Genomic DNA, 21,888 nt, shown 5'->3' on the forward strand with positions numbered 1-21,888 from the left:
CACCTGGTTAAGGAGCCACACCTGGTTAAGGAGCTACACTTGGTTCAGGGGCCACATGTGGTGCAAGAGCCACACCTGATTCAGGAGCCACACCTGATCCAGGAACCACACCTGATCCAGGAGCCACATTTGATTCAGGAGCCACACCTGATCCAGGGGCCACACCTGGAATAAATGACTCACCTGTGCTTGTTGTCGTTTGTTCCTCGTTCTGTTCTGTAACTTTGAGTATTTGTGTTGGACCTCTCTGACTTTTTAAAATGATTTTCTCCAACAGATCATATAAAAAAAACAATCTGCAGACCACAGCTCAGTAAACCTTTATTTAAACTGTGATGACCGTTTTTATCCTTTTGTAACAGTATTTCCGGTTGTGTGCTGTGTGTTATTGTTGTGAACTTTATCAGGTGCTGCAGGATGCTGACCAGGTGCATCCTGCAGAGACTTCCTGCTGCCTGCAGGGGACAGCAGAGGACAGGACAGTGACAAAGAGGTCAAAGTCATCAGGATATTTTGAATTTATCAACTAAAAGACAAGAAAAAGACTTCATGTCATGCTTCAGACCCTGTTTTATTGTCAATCAGTGAACAAAACAATAACTTCAACCTATACACTGATCAACCATAACATTATGACTGCCTAAAGGTCTCCTCTGGCTGACTCATCAGCAGCAATTCTTTATGGTCCTGGTCGCTTGATTGAACTGGTTGAAAACAGTTCTTGAGGCATTTCTGCAGCGCTGCAGGAAGCATCATCCTGCTGAGAGAGGCCAACATGACTCTGTCCACCTCACTCTTAAGGTGGGGTGGACTTCATGGTCAGGTAGGTTCTAAACATCCACATGACGGAAGAAGACATTACTCACAAAACAACATAAAAAAGGCAAATTAGTTTGTCCACTTTTGGACAGAGACATTAATGTTGGGAGACATGTCCTGTGGTCTAATGAAACTAGAATGGAGGGAAAAGGAGGAAGCTGAGAACACCAGCCTAACTGTGAAGTAGGGTGTAGTGGCATCATGATGTGGGGGTGTTTTGCTGCTGGAGGTGGATTTCACCAGAGATCATGAAGAAAGAACTTCCTGAAGGAATATTGAAGCAACATCTCCAGACAGGAATTCAAGCCTGGACATATAAATGGACATATGCAGGCAGCCAAATTAGTTACAAAACGGTTTAAGGACAACAAAGTCCACGTTTCAGAGCGTCTGTCACAAAAACCTGAAACCACAGTCAAATAAAAAATGTGTAGAGGCAACAAACCTGACTATAGGTTCCAAAAGTTCTGTCAGGAGGAACCAAACAAAATTACAGCAAACTTGTCAGAAGGTTCTGGATTTGAACTCACAATGTTTGACCCAAGTCAGACCGTTTAAAAGTAATGTGACCATACACTAAAACATGGATGTAAAGTTGTGACTTTAAAGTAATAACAAATATTTCTCTCATCATTCTGACGTTTATTTTTTTAAATCTTAATTAACCTGAAACAGGAAAGCTTTAGTCTGATTTAATGTCAGTGAAAAAAAAACAAACAAAAAAAATGGTTCTGTGAGTTTTTATATTTTATGTAAACATCTGTCTGCCTGCATGTACTCAAGGCTCCGCCTTCCGGACTGTCAATCAAGTGACAGTAGGCGGACTTGTGGGCGGAGCTATCGAGCACTCCCCCTCCTCTAAGAACTGCGCAGGCGCAGCAGCAGCGGCTGTTAGCTCCGGTGTCTGCTGCGGTGTTGTTTACCTTTCTGCTCGTTTCGGGACAGGTGACACGAAGTACCGGCAACGACTGGTGTCGGAACCAGCCTGACCCAGATGGAGGCGGGGTCTCTGTGTGGCGGGAGGCTCGGTTCTGTGTGTGTTTGGTGTGGTTAGCCGGTGGAGCTAACGGGCAGTCTGCCCATTTTAACGGGATCGCGTCAGAGGACGGAACAGTCGCCAGCCGGACCGAACCCGGTGTTCGGCTGCTGAGGGAGAACCGGAGCCGAAGGATGCTAACTGTTTAGCTCCGGGCCTGAACCAGCCTCCTTCCCCTGCTGGTCTCCTCGTGTCCTTCCTCTCCATGATCACCATGATGGACCCGAACCTCCAGCCGCAGGTCCAGAACTCGCCCTCCTGTAACTCCTATAAGAGTGAGTACCTGCTGCTGTGTTGTGTGTGTGTTAAGGAGGCTGTCGGTGCTGACCTCTGACCCCTCCACCTGCAGTGACGGAGGAGGACGTGAAGAGGCTGATTGAGTTCCGTGCGTCCAACGAGGTTCTGTTCACCGGGAGGAGGAACTCTGCAAAGATCGCCTGGAGGTGAGAAGGTCCAGGATGGGTCAGGTTTGTTCTCTTCTGCTTCAGGAGCTAAAGTTCTGCCCAAAACACCAGAAGCTCTGAGGAAACTTCTCTGTGAAACAAACGTTCTGGGTCCAAACTGTGCAAAACTCCTGATCCGCTCAGCATTTTTATTTTTCCAATTATCCATCAAACAATTCATCATCCATCCAACTGGCCATATCAGTGTCATCCACTGATCAGGTCTCAGGGCAGCAGCTTGATCAGGGAGATCCAGACCTCTCCTTCCACAGCCACCTCTTCCAGCTCTTCTGGGAGAACTCCAAGGTGTTCCCAGACCAGCTGAGAGAGACGACCTGACTTAACTTTGTTGGATTTTTTACCTGGATTATTGAGCATGAACTTTGATGTTGGGCGACGTTTTATCAGAAACATCAGTGAGTCGATGTTCTGTTTCCTCAGCATCATTCTGAAAGGTTTGGGTCTGGAGGGGAAGTTAACAGCAGATCAGATCGCCAAGAAATGGGACAACCTGCGGACGAAGTACAAGGTAAAATCTACTGACCATCCCCTCCTAGCCTGACTGGACTGGTTCTGATTCTTTTATCGTTGGAGGAAATAAAAAAGTGGTTCTGTTTGAAACTCATCACTCATCCATGACATCATGGCCAGGTTTTATTAGTCTCAGTGCCTGGTTCTGAGTTTTTGTATTTCAAACACTTCTTGAATGCAGCAGGACTTCATTTATAAATGTGCACCAACTATTCCAAGTCAGGTGATTCATAAACAAACACTTCTGCAACAATTCTGTACCACTTTTCAATAAATAGTTAATAATGCAGTTATTATTCAGCTGTAAACACCTAATAAACCATTCTCACTGTTTACCTTTATTCTTTAGATTTTAAATATTGAACATCTGTCAGGAAGTTCCTGCTGCATTTGTAGATATGTTTTCTTTTAAAGTTATAAAAATATAATAAGTTGGGCAACAAACAAATAACATTTACCCGAAAGAATAAAAAGGCAGCATCGATTGCATCTTGCTTGTTTCAAATAACAGTGCTTAATAACCATTTTATTAATGCTTTATTAAAAGTTTATAACAGTTGTAATTATTTGATAAAGGCAACCTTTTGGAAAAATGGTAGCTACTTTATAAAAAAAAGTCGTAAATGTGGGGGAAGTAGTAAAATATGAGTTTATGGTATTTGTGTTGTCATTATGCCCTTAGTTTTTAACATTTATGTAAATAAAGATATTTGGGGAAGAAAGTCTTTAATGTTGGTGTCAAAAGCTAAAAAGTTTGGAAACTTCTAATTTATTTGACGCTCCTAAAACTCTGATGCTCCGAGGAAACAAGAAGTTCTGGATTTAGGACCACATTTGGGCAGATTTTCTTAAAGATGCTCAGGTGGATGTGGGCGGAGCCTCTGGTCAGCTGGGACTCTGTTGACCTGCAGTGGGCGGAGCCTCTGGTCAGCTGGAACTCTGCTGCTGGTTGGTTTTTACTCACATTATCTCAGACTTTTATTTTAGTTATAATTGACTGATTTCTGCTGCTGCAGCAACTGGCTGATATCGATTGTTGCTGAATTATTTCAGATTTTAGGTTTTGTAACTTTGACCCATCAGAACCAGGTCAGCAGCTCACAGATATACGAGACAAGTGTTTAAAACCATCAGACAGATGCTTCACAGCTGCATTCAGCTCCACCTCTGATTATAGACCATCCTGATTTATAAGTCTGTAGTCTATCTACTGATTGTTCTGGCCCGGTCTCAGATCAGCCAACACTTTTTTTGAGTTTTAAACTTTTCACTCGCTGACGGGAAGTTCTAACAGGCTTCTGTGCTCCTCTTCCAGGACCTGAAGCAGCCCTATCAGGGCCAGGAGCACATCGGGGTCGTGGTGGAGTCGTGGCCCTGGTTCCACATCATGGACGAAGCCATGCAGGGTCGCCTCTACAACAACAACCTCATTCTGAGTCCAGAGTCTGCCAGCGGCAACGTCCACCACGCCGACAGCCAGCCCAGTCAGACCCAGGAAAACACGGACATCCTGGAGTTCCTCATCAAGACGGAGATGGACGACACGGCAGCAGCAGATGAGGGCGATGGGACAGCCCACTCAGAAGCCCCGCCCACCGCAGGCATCCCAATGGGCTGGAGGAGGATGACCGAGTGCTCTTACAAAAGTAGGCAGAAAGACCTGGAGTCATGAGGTCAAAAAGTCTCTGATTATACTTTTATTGGTCACGTTTCTGTTGAGGCTTCTGTCTGAACTACAGTCAGATGAACAACCCCGAAACACTTAATCTGAAAAACTAAACATGAAACAAAGGAGAGAAACACAAAAGAGACGTGTGCAGGAGAGATTTTTATCTGATGGGATCTTGGTTTCATCCTCTGTCCTGCATGTTTCCTGTTCACAGTGATTGAAGCAGAAACAGAGAAGATGATCAAACTGAGAGCTGCGAACGAAGCGCTGTTCACCGGCAGGAAACACTCAGCCAAGCCTGCCTGGAGGTGAGAGGTCATCCTGGTCCAGAATCGGCTGATCACAGGGGTAATGATCAGCTGATCACAGGGAAACGATCAGCTGATCACAGGGAACTGATTAACTGACTAGAATTTAAATAGTTAAAAATGATTCATAGCTGTGACTGACATCAGCCGATGCAAAAATCGATCAGCTGGTTGCAGAGAAATGATTCTGGTTCTGTCCTGCAGGGCCATCCTATACGAGCTGGGCCTGCAGGAGAAGCTGACCACAGAGCAGCTGGCCAAGAAGTGGGACAACCTGAAGAGGAGGTATAAGGTGCGTCTGTGACCCGGTTCCTTCATCGTTTCTGGGCGCTGCTGAAGGTGGCGATGAGGATGTTGGTCTTTCTGTATTTTCTCCAGGAGCTGAAGTTTCCTTCTCGTGCAGTGGAGACAAACCCAAGCTCCTGGCCGTGGTTCTACAGAATGAACGACGCCATGGAGGGCCGTTTTGCCGGCGCTGCTCCCATACTCACCCCCATTGTGGAGGACGAAGATGAGGACCTCGAGCCGCTGTCGTCTACGTCAAAGAAACGAGCCCGGCGGAGCCGAGGAGGCATGACGGAGTTTCTGACAGAGTCTGAGATGGACCTGCTGGTTGATAACGAGGACAAGAACCGATCATCAGCTCCGGGAGAGCTGCACCGGATCACCGAGTTCACCTACAAACGTAAGACAGTGGGAATGCTGAAGGATGCCTGAAATTTACTGAGGAAGTTGAAACTGAGTTGTTGCAGTTCAAAGCACTAATATGAAAAACAAAACAGGTGAAAACAAGCTAAAAGCAGCACAACAAGCTAACAGCAGCAGAACATGCTAAAAAAACAGAACACAAGCTAAAAACAGCATAAAACAAGCTAAAAGCCACATAACACTAAAAATAACAAGCTAAAAACAGCATAAAACGAGCTAAAAGCCACATAACACTAAAAATAACACAAGCTAAAAGCAACAGAACAAACGCCAAAAAAAAGAACATTAGGTAAAAACAGCAGAACGCAAGCTAAAAGCAGCAGAATGCAAGCTAAAACAGCAGAACGCAAGCTAAAAGCAGCAGAACGCAAGCTAAAACAGCAGAACGCAAACTAAAACAGCAGAACGCAAGCTAAAAGCAGCAGAACACAAGCTAGAAGCAGCAGAACGCAAGCTAAAAGCAGCAGAACGCAAGCTAAAAGCAGAACACAAGCTAAAAGCTGTCAATCAGTTGCTTCAGCTAAAATAATTAAATTGCTACTAAAATTAGCTAAATTGGTCCCTTAAGTCGCAAACTTGATGCTACAAAAGTAGCATAAGCGATGCTAAAATTAGTAAAACAATAATCTTAAAGTAATGAGTAATTTCAGTTTAGTACAACTGTATCAAAAAGGAGCTCAGTAACACAAAAACAGCATTTATGCAGCAACACACGTTCAAACTGTTTTTGAAGGAACTGAAAATATTTTAGCACCTTTTCCTGATGGAATCAGCGGTGACATGACGATATACATGAGAATAATATTTTACTGATATTTCCTGTCCACACTCAGTGACTGAAGACGACACTCGGCGGCTGATCGAGTTACGAGCCGCCAACGAGTCTCTGTTCACGGGCAGGAGGAACACGTCCAAACCTGCCTGGAGGTCTGGAAACATTCACGAACACTTCCCTACAAATAAAACTGTTTAAATAAAGGTAGCTTCTTGTTACACGCTTCCTGTCGGTGGTTCTGTTTCAGGGGAATCGTGAAGGAGATGGGTCTGACAGGAAAACTGACACCTGATCAGGTCGCCAAGAAGTGGGACAACTTAAAAACCAAATTTAAGGTGAAAATCTTTAATTTTTTTAATTTTGATTCAGTTTTATTGGGTTTACAACTGACGGATCCTTGATATAATGATGTTCTTGTTGCTATTGTTCAAACCAGAGGATTGTTTTACAAGATTTTGTAATTACTTTGTTCTGCCACCAGAGGGCAGCACTGTAGTAACACTTTCACTGAAATTGAAATAAAAACCAGCATGGTGGCTCACTCTGTACAGAAATAGCCTCAGGTTAAATCCCATCCCAGTACCATTCTGGGTGGGGTTTGCATGTTCTCTCCGTTCATGCGTGGGTTTTCTCCAGGTGTTTCCTCCCACAGACCAAAAACATGCATGTTAGGCTGATTGGTAACTCTAAATTGTCCCTAGGTGTGAGTGAGAGAGTGAATGGTTGTTTGTCTCGTTTGTCTCTATGTGTCCCTGTGATGGACTTGTGACCTGTCCAAGGTGTACCCCGTCCCTCGCACAGTGATTGCTGGACATGGGCGACCCCCGTGACCCAAAAAAGGAAAAAATGGGTAAATGATGGATGGATGGAAAACCAGAATTAATAAGTTAAAACAGCATTTTTGACTGTTTCAACAAATTCTCAAGTTTTTTTTTCTTGACACAAACAATTTTCACTGTATAAAACTTAGTCTAAAATCTAAAAATGTGTTTTAAATGTTTTTTTGTTTTTTTTTAACTTTTTTCCAGCGTGATTTGTTGTGATTTTATTCACTGAGTTAAAAATCGACAGTTTATTTAAATATTAAATCTGTTTTTATTAGAACAAAACTTTTTTTTTGTTTGTTTGGTCATTTTGGGTCCTGTTGGTTCTGGTTGGGTCCATGTGTGCCTGTAGGACCTGAAGTTTCCTCCTCGGGGGATGGAGGCTCACACCAACCCGGCCTCGTGGCCCTGGTTCCAGCTGATGAGCAACGCTCTTGAGGGACGGTTGGTTGGAAAAGCTCAAAAAGTGGCACCCGTCTGGACCAGCGAGGAGGACGGCGTATTTGGTTTGTCTCCATCCCGCGACAGAGATGGTTTGATGGCGGCGGACAGGAGCAGCGTGTCGGAGCTGGAGAGCATGGTGGGCGGAGACAGCGGCGAGGCTGATGAGAGCGTCACGTACATCGACGCCAGCGGCGAGGAGTGCTCCACGCCATCAGAGTTTTCCTACAAAAGTAAGACTGAATCTGAATGTGGGTCAGGGTGTGCTGCAGTGAGTTCTGTTTGCGGTTCTGATAACCCGCGGCTTCTGTTTACGTTGGTCAGTGTCGGATCAGGACACCAGGAGGATGATCAAACTCCGAGCTGCTAATGAGATATTGTTCACTGGGAGGAGGAACGCTGCCAAAGCTGCCTGGAAGTAAGAGTCAGGTTCGCCAATGAGCCCAACTCCGGTTCTGTTCTGTAGATGTTTCATGTTGTTCTGGTTCTGGTCCGGTTTCAGAGCCATTCTGAAGGAGCTCGGCCTGCAGGGGAAAGTTTCCACATACCAGATGGCCAAGAAATGGGACAACCTGAAGAGGAGATACAAGGTGAGTAACCAGAACCTTTGTGTTTATGGGTCAGATCAGAACCATAAGAAACAGTCATTTTGACCTTCCCTTGTATCAGAATGAATGTTTTCATTTTCTGACCGGACTCTGTAATTTCCCACGTTCTCCTCAGGACCTGAAGTATCCTCCTGTTGGGATGGAGAGCATCGCTGACGGGTCCTCCTCTTGGCCGTGGTTCCACCTGATGAACGAAGCTATGGAGGGTCGGTTGGTGAGCAGCGCCCCCCTCCTCATTCCTGTCACTCAGGACGATGACTCTGACCCCGCCCCCAGGCACAAGTCACGCCCCGTCCTTGCCCTGCCTCCCTCCTCCTCCTCAGACTTTGTCCAAGAGGCATTTGTGGACGAGCAGAACCAGCGGAGCACAGAACCGTGCGACGGGCCGCTGGGAGGACTGGAGCAGGAGTGGGAGGTTGTGGAGCGGGAGCGGGCAGCACTGGAAAGAGAGAGGGCGGCGGTTCAGGCGGAGCGGCTGTGGTTGGACCGGGAACGAGCGGCGCTGGAGCGAGATCGAGCTCTGGTGGAGCAGGAGAGGGTGGCACTGGGCCGTGAGAGGGAGGTTCTGGACCAGAGAGCCCTGATGCTAACCTCTGTGGGACACACGGGACACCTGAACAACCTCATGTAGGTCTGAACACAGCAAGGGCTAGGACAGGATGCTGACTGGACATGGACCAGAAGCTGATGCAGCAACAACATGGACTGGACTCTGTAGGAACATGGACTGGACACTGCAGGGATGTGGAGCATCTCCGTAGAGATGTTCTGGTGTTGAACAAGATGAAGACCTTCGCACCGATGTGGATACAGTCAGTTGTTTCAGAAACCTGAACCGGCCGCTTCAAGAATGTGGTCCAGATGCTGCAGGAACGTGGTCTGGACTCTGCTGGAATAGAGTCCGAACGCTGAAGGAACACAGACCGGATGCTTGAGGATCATGGTCTGGGTGCTGTAGAAACACAGGCTGGATGCTGCGTGGATAGGAAGTGAAACACCCACAGGACCAAAGTGCTGTACAGTACACATAATAAAATACAATCAGTCAATAAAAAAGTATTAACATAATTCAAAGTCAACATGACAGATGGTGTCAAAGGGCAGGAAGAAGAGATGGGTGTTAAGAAGGGATTTAAAAACAAGACAGGGAAGAGATCGGTCTGATGTTCAAGGGAAGGTCGTTCCACAGTTTAGGAGCTGCCACAGCAAAAGCACGGACTCCTCTGAGCTTAGTCTTCGGCACACTCAGGAGCAGCTGATTAGCTGACCTGAAGGATCGAGAGGAGGATGTAGCAAGTCCATGAAGAGCTTTAAAAGCAAATAAAAGAATTTTAAAATGAATCCTAAAATATACAGGTGCAGAGAGGCTAAAATAGAGGAAATGTGGTCAAACTTTTATGTGCCAGTTAAAAGCCGTGCAGCAGCTTTCTGTACCCTCTGAAGCTGAGATACATGAATCATTTACTCCTGTACAGAGTGCGTTACAATGACCCAGCCGAGTGGTCACAAAGGCGTGGATTACCATTTCGAAATGCCGCAGAGAAAGAATTTGCTTCACTTGAGCCAGCTGCCTCAGATGGAAAAAAATCTAGATTTAACTGCTGCTCTGATGTCGACTCTGACCCTTAGGTTTGTAAGAGTTGGCCTGATGTACTGGGCCAAGGAACCAGCATGGACATAGGGGTCTCAGTGGAGCTTCCAAAGACCATCGCCTCAGTCTTTTTCTCGTTAAACTTTAAAAAGTTCAGACACCCAGGCTTTAATGTCCTTCAGGCATGACAACAGAGGGCTCAGAGAGTTAGTCCTTTTTTTTAAACGGGACATACGGTACATCTGGGTATCATCCACGCAACAATGAAAGGGGATCCCATATTTTCTAAAAGTAGAGCCAAGAGGAGGGGGGCCTAAAACTGAGCCCTGTGGGACCCCACATAAAAGAGGAGCAAAGGACAACACGTGGTCACCAAGGCAGACTCAGAAAGTACGCTCGACTAAGTAAACCTAAACCTAAACCCAAAGTAGACCTAAACCAGTCCAGAGGTGTACTGCTGATGTGCACCCCGTCACTGTTCCAAACGACAAAGCAAAATTTTATGGTCTACTGTCAAAAGCAGCCGATAAATCTAAAAGCAAGACGACAGAGTCACCAGAGTCCGTTACTAAAAATATATAGTTAAAAACGTGTAAAGGGGCAGAGTCTGTACTGGGTAAAGACGATTCTGTGATGGACAAGATCAGTTTAATGCAGACCAGTTCAAGTAACCTGGGCTTTTATTTGAGTGAGCTAAAACCCAAACCTCTCAGAAATGAAAGGCGTCTGTGACAACGGTAAGGAAAACCTTTGCGTTTGTGTGATTTTGGATCCGACTTCAGATCCCGCTCTAGAACTCGTGGGCCAAAGGATTCAGTCAAACAGAATTTATTCAGAACGTTTATATTTATTTTAAACCAAACCTGTTTTTTATTTTTGGCTTACTGTTGCCTCGCAGCAAGGAGGTCCTGTGTGCAGTCCCCAGTTTGGACCTGGGATCTTTCTGGGTGGAGTTTTCCTGATCTCCTCGTGGGTTTTCTCTGGTACCTTGGTTTCCTCCCAGTCCAAAAACATGCACGTTGGGTCAATAGGTTGCCTTCAGGTCCAGGTCTCCCTTGCAAAAAGAGATCTGGGATGTCAGCGGGATTTGCCTTTTTAAATAAAAGTGAATAGATAAATTTAAAAGCCACAATTGACAATTGGCCTTTTAACTGGGTTTAATGTTTAACAATCTGGTTAAAGATCCAGATGAGACGTGGAGACTGCAGCTGAACATCTGGAACAGCTGCATGATCCAGTCTCTAGATGAACTTTATTTTATCTGTTGTAAGTCTCAGATTTTATTTTATTTTTCTACAATCAGATGTTTAGTTTTGTTTTATTTGAAGAAACAAATAAGTTGTTCAAAGTTGAATGTTTTATACAAAAATGTTTAAAGAAATATTTGGAGGACTAAAGTTTTCTCTTTTAAGCAGCTTTTATAAATTATGTTAAAAGCAGATCCTCTTCCTGTTTTATGTCCAGAATTTTGAGTTAAAAATGGTTTAAAAACATGGAACGGAAAAACAAACCTTGTCTCCAGCATCTGGGGAAAACATCAGGAATCAGCCGTTTTATTTTATGGAGAAACAAACGTTTGAATATTTGTTATATGTATCGGTTGAACTTTCAGGTTTCAAATAATTAAAAACCCAAAGAGAAGTTTGGTAATTAATATTTATCAGATGATGTCACGGGTGTAATAAATAGCCAAATTTTACTAGAAACCTTTGAGAACTGTTTTTTAAAAGTATTTCATGGTGTTTATCCTAGAAAGATGTTTGCTAAATTTAACAAATTAAATGGAAGATCCATTGATAGACAGATGGATGGATGAACCTTTGCAATGTTTTGTATTCGGGGCGGAGCTTTGCCCTGACCAACATGGCGTCCACGTTGACATTTAGATCCATCAGCTGTGTATGAATGGTGAAACATGCCACAGGTTCTCCTCCGATGCTTGTCATTGGACATGATCTTGCCTCGACTTTGCATAACAGTTGCTAAATATTTACATTTAGCTTTATCCTTTATGGGCCTGCGGTTCTACAGAACATTTTGTTCAGTGTTACATCAACAGTTCTGCTCTACATGTGGTCTAATAAACCGATATTATATTTTAGTTTCGTCGCTGCCTCTAATTTTTCCATCCGCATCTAAAAAAATAGTTAAATACATTTAGTGCATGTTGATGTGAAAAGTTCGAGATCTGCCCTTGCAAGTAAAATTGTTCCGAAGATAAATGTTCACCTGCCGTGTGTGAGCATGGTTCATTTGAGTCAACATCATTTAGAGCGTTTTCCTCGAACGGGGACAATCCTGGATTTTGCCCTCCTTGTCCCACGTCCTGCATAAGGAGGAGTGGGACACCCAAATGTCCTGCAGTTTAAATCTCTAAAGGTTCCACTAAAAGTGAATAATCTTGCATGTTTGCAGGGCAGCATGTCTTTTCTATTTGTTTTTTACCTACACTGTACCTGGTCGGTTTCTCGTGGCTTGTTTTTACATAATGTTACGTGGTGCAGAGGATATTTTGTGAAAAAAGTACAGTATGATGAAGACAAAACAACCTCAAGGAGCTCAGTGTTAAAAATAAATAAAATTAAAAAAAACACAAGGGTAATGCAATATTCAAGTTTGATCTCAGATAAAGTTCATCTTAAAGACCAGTTAGTGTTTATTGCTCCACCTTTCAATACATGTATACTACTTACTTTAAGTATATGTAATATATATTTCCTGCTCATATTAATGACACAAACAAGTTTAGAAGTGCCTCATAGCCTTCTGCAAATGTTGGCAGGTATGTAGCAGTCGTGGCATTAGCAATTACAGTCGTAGTACTTGGATGTAGTATTAGCTGCACATTAACAGTTTAATATTATTATAGTAGCAGTAGAAGCATTAGCTGCAGTGTGTTGGAGAAAAGCTTTACTCAAAAGAAACAATCCACGACAGAAGATTTTTAAATCAGCATTATTCAAGACAGATTAGATATGTAAAGCATATGCACGGAACGTGTCACAGAAACGAGACAGGAGCCACGTTATCTGTTTTCTTTTATACTCTCAGCTGAATTCCCAGAGTTCAGGTGTCCTTGAAGCCAGCTGCAGCCTTCAGCGCTGTCAACCCAAACATGTGGTTCATGGGCAGAGATAAGATTGTCTTGGGAGACGGTTTAGGCTTTTTGTTCTCAGGGCAGAGGGGAAGAATGTGCCGTAGTAATAAAAACATCCATATCCCTTGACCAAAAATGTCCTGACACGGTAGCATTAGCTGTAGTAGTAGAACCTATAGAACCGTTAACAGTAAGTTACTATAGCCTTGTCCTGAACGAGGCAAATGGTTTGATTTACAATAAAGAGCAAAAATAGCACAAAAATGAAGAAATGTTTGTTACATACAGGAAAAGCGATCAAGTGAACGTTGACAGTGACTGAAGAATGAAGAAAGACGTTCAAACAGGAAAAGCTGGCCCAGAAAAATGTTCTGAAGCTGAACTGGGCCGACAGCCGGCAGGCAGTGAGACGGACACTCCCTCAGAACATGAAACGGCTCACATCACACAGAACTTGACCTTTGACCTCCAGGAGACCTCTGAGACTTTGCCTTCTGAACAATCAACACTGAGGCGTCCTGGTTTTATTCAGTCAGATTATATTGTGCAACTCCCAGAACCCTCATCTTTGTTTCGTTTCAGTAATTTGTATTAAACTGAAGAATATTAAAATACCAGCTCACCCATGACCCAGAAAAATAAATGATTTAATTACGTCTTGTATCTTAAAAAAAAAAAAAAAACTAAAATCATTGTCAAAAACTGTTTAAACAGCTGGGACCTCTGAACCCTTCCGATTTTCTTTAAATGTTCGGTCGACAGATAAAAATTCTGGGTTCTGGACTCTCAGAACCTCGGGTTCTGTCTGAACTGGACCCAAACTTAAATGGAAACTCTCAAATGTTGCAAAGTTTAATCTTTAATTGCTTTGTAGAACTTTTTTTTTTGATGAGAACTTCCTGGTCCGGCGTGTGAACAGACACACGAAGAGCTGATTGGCTGTCACCTGGAAGCAGGGGGCGGAGCCAAACGAATCCGTCCTGAACCGACCCAGGAGGCTTCACTGAACATCAGCAGGACATCAGGAGCATGCTGTCTGTCAGAGTGGGTCAGTTCTTCTCCTGTTTTTATCTTTCCTCTGGTTTCTGAGAGCAGCAGGAAGCACAGCTGGTTCACCTGGACAGATGTTTACCTGGACAGGTGGAGCTCAGGCTTCAGACTGACTGCATGATTTTTCTTCCCTTTCATTTTTTTGTTTGTTTTCAGTGTAAACATTTTAAATTGGTGATTTTTCAAATTTTGGTAATTTATTTTCTGCAAAATTGTTTATGTTCTTAAACTTTAGGATAAAAATACTGAGATCCTTTACATTTCTATAACTTGATCATCGAAACGTTTTTAAACAAACATTTTAATTCATGATTTTTTTTTTATTGAACTGAGCAGGTTTTGTTAAACTCTTAAATACATATTGTTTCTTCGTTCTTTTTCTTCGATTATTAAACGTTTTGAGGAATATTTGATGTTTCTTAACGAGCTGAAACTTCAAACTTTAAAGTAGAATATTTTTACGTCAGAAACTCGGATGAACTTCACCTCAACAAGTCAGGACTTAAACTCTCCTGCACCGAGTCAAACCTCGAGGTCCGGTCTCCATCCGTCAGAACCGTCTCCAACCCAGACAGCCCTGAGGGGGAGAAGCAGGAAGTTCAAGCACTCCATCCATCCATCATCTTTTACCCGCTTCTTCCATTTTGGGTCACCGGTGCCCATGTCCAGCAATCGGTGTGCGAGGGGCGAGGTACAACCTGGACAGGTTGCAAGTCCATCGCAGGACAAGTTCAAACACTGATTTTGTTTACTAGTTGCCTGCAGGGTTAGGAGGAGGCACGTAAACATCTGGAATCAAGCTTGACTCGTTTCTGACCACCTCGTTTTTGTTCTTGTTCAAAACCGTGACAGGAAAGTAGAAGCTGTCAACGGAAGAAGGCCGTGACGCGTCAGCCCGTGCTCGTTTGTCTGATTGTTAGCAAAATATCTCATAAGCCTTAATGACTGTAATTCTGTCAAAGACAGAAACATATTAGATTTTATAAGATAAAACTTTACTGATCCCGCAGGAAATTGTTGTGCCAGTTTCAGTACAAAGGAGCATACACAAGGAATCACAAGATATAAAAAAACAACAGCAAATATAAAAATACCAACAATTAATTATTATTCCAGGAGTTTAAACATTTCAAGGTGTTGTAATAAAAATATTTAAATGTTTTCTCTCAGGTTCTGTTTGCAGTCGAGGAGTTTATTCGTAAGGTTTGTTTGGTTCTGATCCGGTGGGAGCTTCTTTTTGTTTGACGCCATGTTCAGAGACTTTTTAAATCTCTGGATCAGAACTTTTGCCGTCAGATTATCTGTAGATCTCGTCTCACCTGTTCCACCTGAACGTTTGTTTCTTCTGTTGCAGTGAAGTCTCGCCAAGGAAACCGATCCAGCCTGATCAGATGTGAGACTTTGTTTTGAATAATTCGCGTTTCAACTTCCTGATCAATGTTTTCCTTCTTTCGGCTGCTCCCTTCTTCAGGGGTCGCCTCAGCGAACAAACGAACCAAGACTTGACAATTATTTTTACACCAGATGCCCTTCCTGACGCAACCAGAGAGTGGAGCAAATGAGGGTGGAGGCGGGTGTGGGCGCTCACCTTTTCCACCCACATTTTTATGTCAGTACCAGGAGTTGAACCAGCAATCTTCCGATCACAGGCCCATCTTCTCTAACCTCTGCGCCACCACTCCCCAACTTCCTGATTGATTGTTGGGTTTTATTGATCCATCCAGAAGTTCTCCATCCTCAAGTGATGAAAGGTCCATTTCTGACACTGAACTCATCAGTAGAACAGATTAAAACCCACTTCTGGAGTTCATGTCAGATTATTGGCATGGTAATACTAGAATCCAGACTGCTATCACTGAACCACATCTGGACCCATGAGGGCCACAGGTCCCTGGGTTCTGTGGCCCCTGATGCCAGGACTTAATCTGGGGCGATGGATAACAAACTGACTCTTCTGCTCTTATAAACCTGAAGGTACGTTTCTGGACTGATGGAGTCTTTCCAGATGTGTCAACTGCTCATGTCAAAGGCACTTATGCACCCCATACCATCAGAGAGGCAGGCTGTCAATCTAGATGTTTGCTCTCCTCTTTATTTGGAGGATGTGGAGTCTGTGGTTTCCAAATAGAACTTCAGATTTGGACCCGTCTGACCTCAGAACAGTCCATTTCAAATGAGCTCTGGTCCAGAGAAGATGACAGAGGTGTTCACATCTGGCTTCTTCGTTGTCTGATGGAGCTTTAAGCAGCATCTGAGGATGAACTGTGTTTACGGACAATGATCTGTGGAAGTGTTCCTGAGTCCAGAACAGAACCATAACCAGACCTGGTTTTAATGCAGCGAGGTCCAGAACAGGACTGGACCTGGTTCTGATCCAGACCTTTCTTTTACAGCCTTTTGTTGCTCCTGGAACCAACTTTCTGAGACGTGTAATTCAAAATGTTTTGAACTTCGGTCCATTTTAGTTTTTATTTACATTTTAAACGTCTCAGCTGAAGTTTCAGGTCCAGAAACGAAAACTGTAACTTGGATCTGATCTGATCGTCTTTGTTACCTCCAGATAACCTGGTTCGGTTTCAGGAATTAACTCTTTCAGGGATGAAGATGTTCACATCCTTGACAGAGAGGAACGTTGGTTTGAGGAGTGACGGAAGCCATCTTTGTGAAGAGAACTCATCCATCATTAAACGGGTGGAGGTCACCTTACAATTCTAGTTTCACTCAGCCCTCTGTGAATAGCAAGCGGCCATCAGAGTGCTAACGATCGTTAGGCTGATGGTCCTCCTCGATCATGTGAACAGCTAGCTTTGGATGTTAACAACAAATTGGTTGATCCAGTATGAGAAGGTGCTATATTTTCCTCAGACTGACAAAGTCTTTTGGACTAAAGATGAAACGTTTCAACAAGTTTTGTATTGTTTTTAATCCATCCAGAGGACCTGTCTGTTGGAACCTGCCTCGGTCTGCTCTGAATCTGCTGTAACGGACCTCTTTTGCTTCTCCTTCAGGGGTTGTAAAGGCGGCGGTTCTGCTGCTCTCAGTGGTCATTGCTGTCGCCATCGTCCTGCAGTTCTACAGCGACCCGATCAAAGGTACCAAACAAACACCTTATTGGATTGACAGGAAGTTGGTGTCTTCAGATGTAGAACAAGCCAACCGAATTCAAAAAGCTTTGTTACTTTGAACTGGGTTTTATTCTCGGACTGAGATGTTCTGACCCATTCGGATCGTTCTCATGTTCTGTTGGTTCTTGTCCTCTTGTGTCCATCCAGCTTTGACTAAAGTGTCCATCTCCAGTCGGAACTCCAGGATGACCACCAAGAAGTCAGGTGAGTGAAGAATAAATCTGACCCACACATTGGACCTGATGGGTCTGATGGGCCTGATCTGGACCTGATGGGTCTGATGGGCCTGGGTGTCTTTGTCTGCAGATGGATCCTGTGTCAGTAAGAAAAGCTGTCCCCTGGATCACTTCAGCTTCTTCCTCCAGAGCGGAGCTGCCAACGTGGTTCCTCCAAAGATCTGCATCAACAACAAAGTGTACGAGATTGTTTGTTGTTGTTGTTGTTTACTTTTAGTTTGGGGTCTTTGTAGAACAAATCCAACAAAATATCTACAAAGTATTTTGTTGTCAGTACGTCTGGATTTTGATTATTTTTCTTTCTATTTCAATGCTTTTTTTGTTGTTCATGTTTTGCGTTTGTGTTAATCGTTCAAATGTTGTTTACCTGTTGAGAGTTTTTCAGCATCTAACAACTTCTGCAAACTGTCAGCTATTTTAGCTGCTCATCCATCAAAAACATTCAGCTCATTTAGGAGATAAGACGCTGTGACCGTTGGTGTTTGTAACTTACTTTTTAAAATATTTAACTTTATTTGTTTGTTCATGGCTTACACTGAAATTAAGATTTTTTTTTATATGAGCTAATTTAAACTTAAAATTTTCTTAAGCTAATTTTAGGTTTTAACAACTGTTTTGCTAAATTTAGCTTTTAGCTACATCTTTGCTACTTTTAGCAATTGTTCTGATGATTTTGAATTTTAGCTACTCTTAACATTTAGTTGTGTTTTGTACATTTCAGATTATAGCTATTAGCTAATATTTTGTTGGTTTCAAGTTTCAACTAGAGATTTGTTAATTTTAGCTTTTTGCTAGTGATTTGCTAATATTGTAGTTTAATCTTGCAGATTTTCACTTTAGGATGATGTGCTCATTTTAGCTTTTAGCTAATGTTTTGTTGCCTTTAGTATTTACCTACTGTTTAACTGGCTTTAGCTGTTAGCTACTGATTTGCTAATTTAAACTTTTAGCTTTGGTTTTCCTGATTTTAGCCTAAAGTTTTGCCAGGTTTGAGCTTTAGCTGCTGTTTTGCTAATTTTATCTCATGTTCTGCTTGTTTTAACATTGACAATCAGTTTTAGATTCTTGGTCCAGTTTCAGCTGTGGTTCTGCTAGTTTTCATTATCTGGTTGTTTCCTCAGGGTGATCGGAACCATCCTGAACAACGCTGGAGTGGGCCTAAACATTGTGAAACTGAACGGTGAGTTTCTGGAGGCAGAGGTTCTTGATTTGTTTGAACCGAAACCAAACTGAGACAAACACGTCTGTGGGTTCTATAATTTCAGCATTCTGAGAGTCAGGCTGTGTTCCACGCACTGCTGGGCTTCCAAAGTTATTTAAATGCCCGAGAGGATGTCCACAATTTGGTCTTTTCAGGCCGCAGCCAAGAAACTTCTTAACTTGGGCCTGAAAACATCAACTTCTGAAACGTTAGCAACTTTTTCTCCGGGTGTTATTTCCACATTCTGAGAGTTCGACTGTGCTCCAGGCACTCCTGGGCTTCCAAAAATATCATTAACAGTCCAGGAGAGGAGCTCCAAAATTTGATGTTTTCAGTGTGTAAAGGCCATGGGGGAGGTTGTACTGCCCAACAAGAGCACCCTTCAGAACGATTATAGGAACGTGGGTTTTAACTGAACTTAGAAAATGGTGAGTAAACCGATGACATTCAGTCGAAGGTTTTCACCTCCAGGGACCACAGCAACCGACAAGCACATGTGGCCTGCCCTCGGAGATGCTCCTCCGCACACCCAGGCCTTGTGCCGGCGCTCTGGAGACACGCAGGCTCGCCTCCAGGGCCCAGTGGCTGCCGCCCAGTTGTCCATAACCCTAACTGGCTGCAAGTGGGGAGCCAGGGAGGAAAGGCAGACTGGGGACGCTGCCCTGGGCAACACGGTCCAGCAGTGGCTTCTTCTGACCCGTTTCCCTTTTTCAGTCCGCTCTCTTCTTCTTCACTTCCTCTGACTGTTTTTTCTCAGATTGGTTCAACAGATCTGAGCCATGATAACATAAATCTGGACTCCGATTCCCCTGGATGGTTCTTGATTCAGGTCCTTGCGATCTGAGAGATCCTGGGCTCAGCACACTTCAAACACCCGTCCGACAGTTTGATTCTTTGAGATTTATCTCAACGAAGTTCAGACAGGTTCTGATCTGTTTTAGGAACGCGGGTCAGGAGTCGGTCCAGGTTGGTAAAATGCATCAAATGCACCTTAGGTTTGAACAGATCACAGGTCCAAACAAGAAACCCAACAGAACAGAACGGATCAGATCATTCTAGTCATACTTTGTGTTTAAAATAATAAAATTATGAGGAATTAAAATATGTGGTCTTGGTTCTGTCCTGCAGGCAGAACAGGAGAGGTTCTGAGGACAGAACACTACGACATGTACAGTGGCAGTAAGTCAACATCTGGTTCTGGTTGAGTTCACGTTTGTACAGATGATCTGAGTGACATGTTTTTGTTGCAGAAATAGAACCTTTGGTTGAGTTCCTGAAGAACGTTGAGATGGGTTCTGTGGTTCTGATTGCGTCCTACGACGAGCCGGCAACAAAGTAAAACACGTTTCAGCGGTTCTGTCTGTTAAAAATCACTACAGGGTTAATTGGATTGGATCTCAGATCGGTTCTGATCCTTGATTAAGAATTGTTGATTCAGATTACTGTTATTTGTCTTTAATGTTTTATAACTTCATCAGACTGAGAGCAGAACTGTAACAGAACCAGATCTGACTAAAGGATTCTGTGTGTTGGATCAGGTTAACCGATGAGGCCCGGAACCTGATCTCTGACCTGGGAAGTTCTGTGGTCAAGTCTTTGGGCTTCAGAGACAGCTGGGTGTTTGTAGGAGGGAAAGGGAAAGGACCACTGGAGAAGAGCAACTTTGAGAAGGTAGATTTATAGATTTATTCTTTTATGTTGGAGAAAACAAACAAACAAAAAAACATCAACTTTAATAAAATGGCTGAAGGGTCAGAATCAAGACCAAAATGTTTTTTTTGAATGCTGCAATGTTTGGAGCCAGAGACTGAGCATTAAAGAGACATGAAGCTGTATTATTGATACTAAAGTACTACAGGGACAGACTATTCATTCAACCTTTATTTATACAGGTTAGTCTCATTGAGCCTCCAGGACTCATTTACAAGAGATCCGTTTTAAACAAAGAACACAGATGAGGTACAAACAACAATAGACAATCATATAAAATAATATAAAATGAAGAGTAAATAGAAGAAATTATGTAAAAATGAAACAAAAACAGCTACATTATGAAGCGATGACTGCTAATTTTAACGCTAGTTCAGTTACTGAATACTAATACTGCTAACGCTAGTTTAATTACTGTTAATGCTAATACTTGTAATGCTAGTTCTATTACTGTTAATACAATCGTACGTCGTGCTTCAACAATTCAATGGAGCCAATTAGATATGTCTGCCAAAGTCAACTAAGCTTAGAAAACACAAAAACTGCTAAAACCATTTAAATTTACAGATATTGAGCTGAACTTTGGTGTGGTAGTTAGCTGTGAGTCATCCCTAACATGTAGTGAGGGCTAACCGATCAGCATCTTCTAATTTTGTGTGCATAGGTTTATTTTTGGAGGTTTGACCAAAACGCTCAGTTTTGTTTCCTGCAAAACTAACTCTGTCTGTTTCTTTCAGCATGTGAAGAACGACCAGGCAAACAATAAATATAAGAACTGGCCCGAACTGATCCAAATGGAGGGCTGCATCCCAAAATTCATGGAGTGACCTCCTGCTCTGTCCTGTAGAACTGAGGAACGCGACATGTTCCAGAACTTTCTGTCTGAGGAACCTGCAATGAAAATTATTTTACTGCATCGCTCAGGAGAACCTTCATCATGTGACTCAAGTCCAACTTGACCCAGAGAACATTTATCATTTATTATAAACCCTCAGTGTTTGGGTCTTCGTCCCAGAACGTCCAACCGGAGAACTCAGAGAACACCTATGGTTCTGTCAGGTTTTAAATCATTTAAAACCTCAAATCTTCATTATTTATTTAACGTTTTTAAAACTTTTTTCTGCTTCTCAGCACATGTTTTTATGTTTCTGTAAGTTCGGGTTGGTTTTATTTTGTTGTTGCTGTCTGCAGGATCTCAGGCTGGTTTAATGTTTGCACCTAAAAACCTACGAACGTCCGACGTGTTCCTGCACAAAAACTGGAGATGGGAGGTTTTTGTTCTACGCTGCAGTGGATTTGATCTTATATCTGTGTAATAAAGTTTTTAAGAGTATTGTAAATAAAAGATAACATCAAAGTCTGTTAATATTTAACTAGGGGTTGTCTTTTAACTTATAAAAAAATCTGCTTCTGACCATGTTTTTAAAGCTTTTAAAGGGTCAAGCCAACTCTGGAGGTCTTAACGTTCAGACTGAGGTCTTGAGTCATTCTTACTCATGGGCACTGGGCAGCAGGAGGGTCAAGGTTAGTTTCTGCTCAGTTTTTTTTTTTTTTTTATAAATCAGAATCTGAAAAGCATACGAGAATCCAATGTGTTCAGACAACTGGCAGATCAGAACATTTTGTTTGGACTGCTGGTTCATGACTTTTTTTTTCTGATTATTTTCTGAGTAATTGAACTGAAGTGAGTCTTGGGAGTTAAATCAGTGTATATCT

The 21,888-nt window shown here is 43.0% G+C and overlaps 2 protein-coding genes across 2 annotated transcripts; both read left to right on the top strand.

Moving 5' to 3' along the window:
• The first annotated feature begins 2,121 nt into the window (after positions 1–2,121).
• Positions 2,122–8,793, top strand: LOC119415952. Its single transcript, XM_037683121.1, has 10 exons — positions 2,122–2,130; positions 2,205–2,298; positions 5,011–5,098; positions 5,185–5,491; positions 6,348–6,441; positions 6,537–6,624; positions 7,466–7,787; positions 7,879–7,972; positions 8,057–8,144; positions 8,278–8,793. Coding segments are annotated over exons 1-10 (1,692 nt in total). The 5' UTR covers positions 2,122–2,129.
• A 5,065-nt stretch (positions 8,794–13,858) lies between these two features.
• Positions 13,859–21,130, top strand: LOC119416135 (protein FAM3C). Its single transcript, XM_037683326.1, has 10 exons — positions 13,859–13,898; positions 15,255–15,293; positions 16,909–16,992; positions 17,173–17,229; positions 17,332–17,440; positions 18,383–18,441; positions 19,591–19,641; positions 19,713–19,797; positions 20,001–20,133; positions 20,910–21,130. Exons 1-10 carry the CDS (start codon positions 13,880–13,882, stop codon positions 20,997–20,999), a joined length of 726 nt encoding a protein of 241 aa, XP_037539254.1. The 5' UTR covers positions 13,859–13,879; the 3' UTR covers positions 21,000–21,130.
• The last annotated feature ends 758 nt before the right edge of the window (positions 21,131–21,888 follow it).

Source organism: Nematolebias whitei, chromosome 10, assembly GCF_014905685.2.
Source record: "Nematolebias whitei isolate Nwh7 chromosome 10, NemWhi1, whole genome shotgun sequence".
Classification (NCBI taxonomy): Eukaryota; Metazoa; Chordata; class Actinopteri; order Cyprinodontiformes; family Rivulidae; genus Nematolebias; species Nematolebias whitei.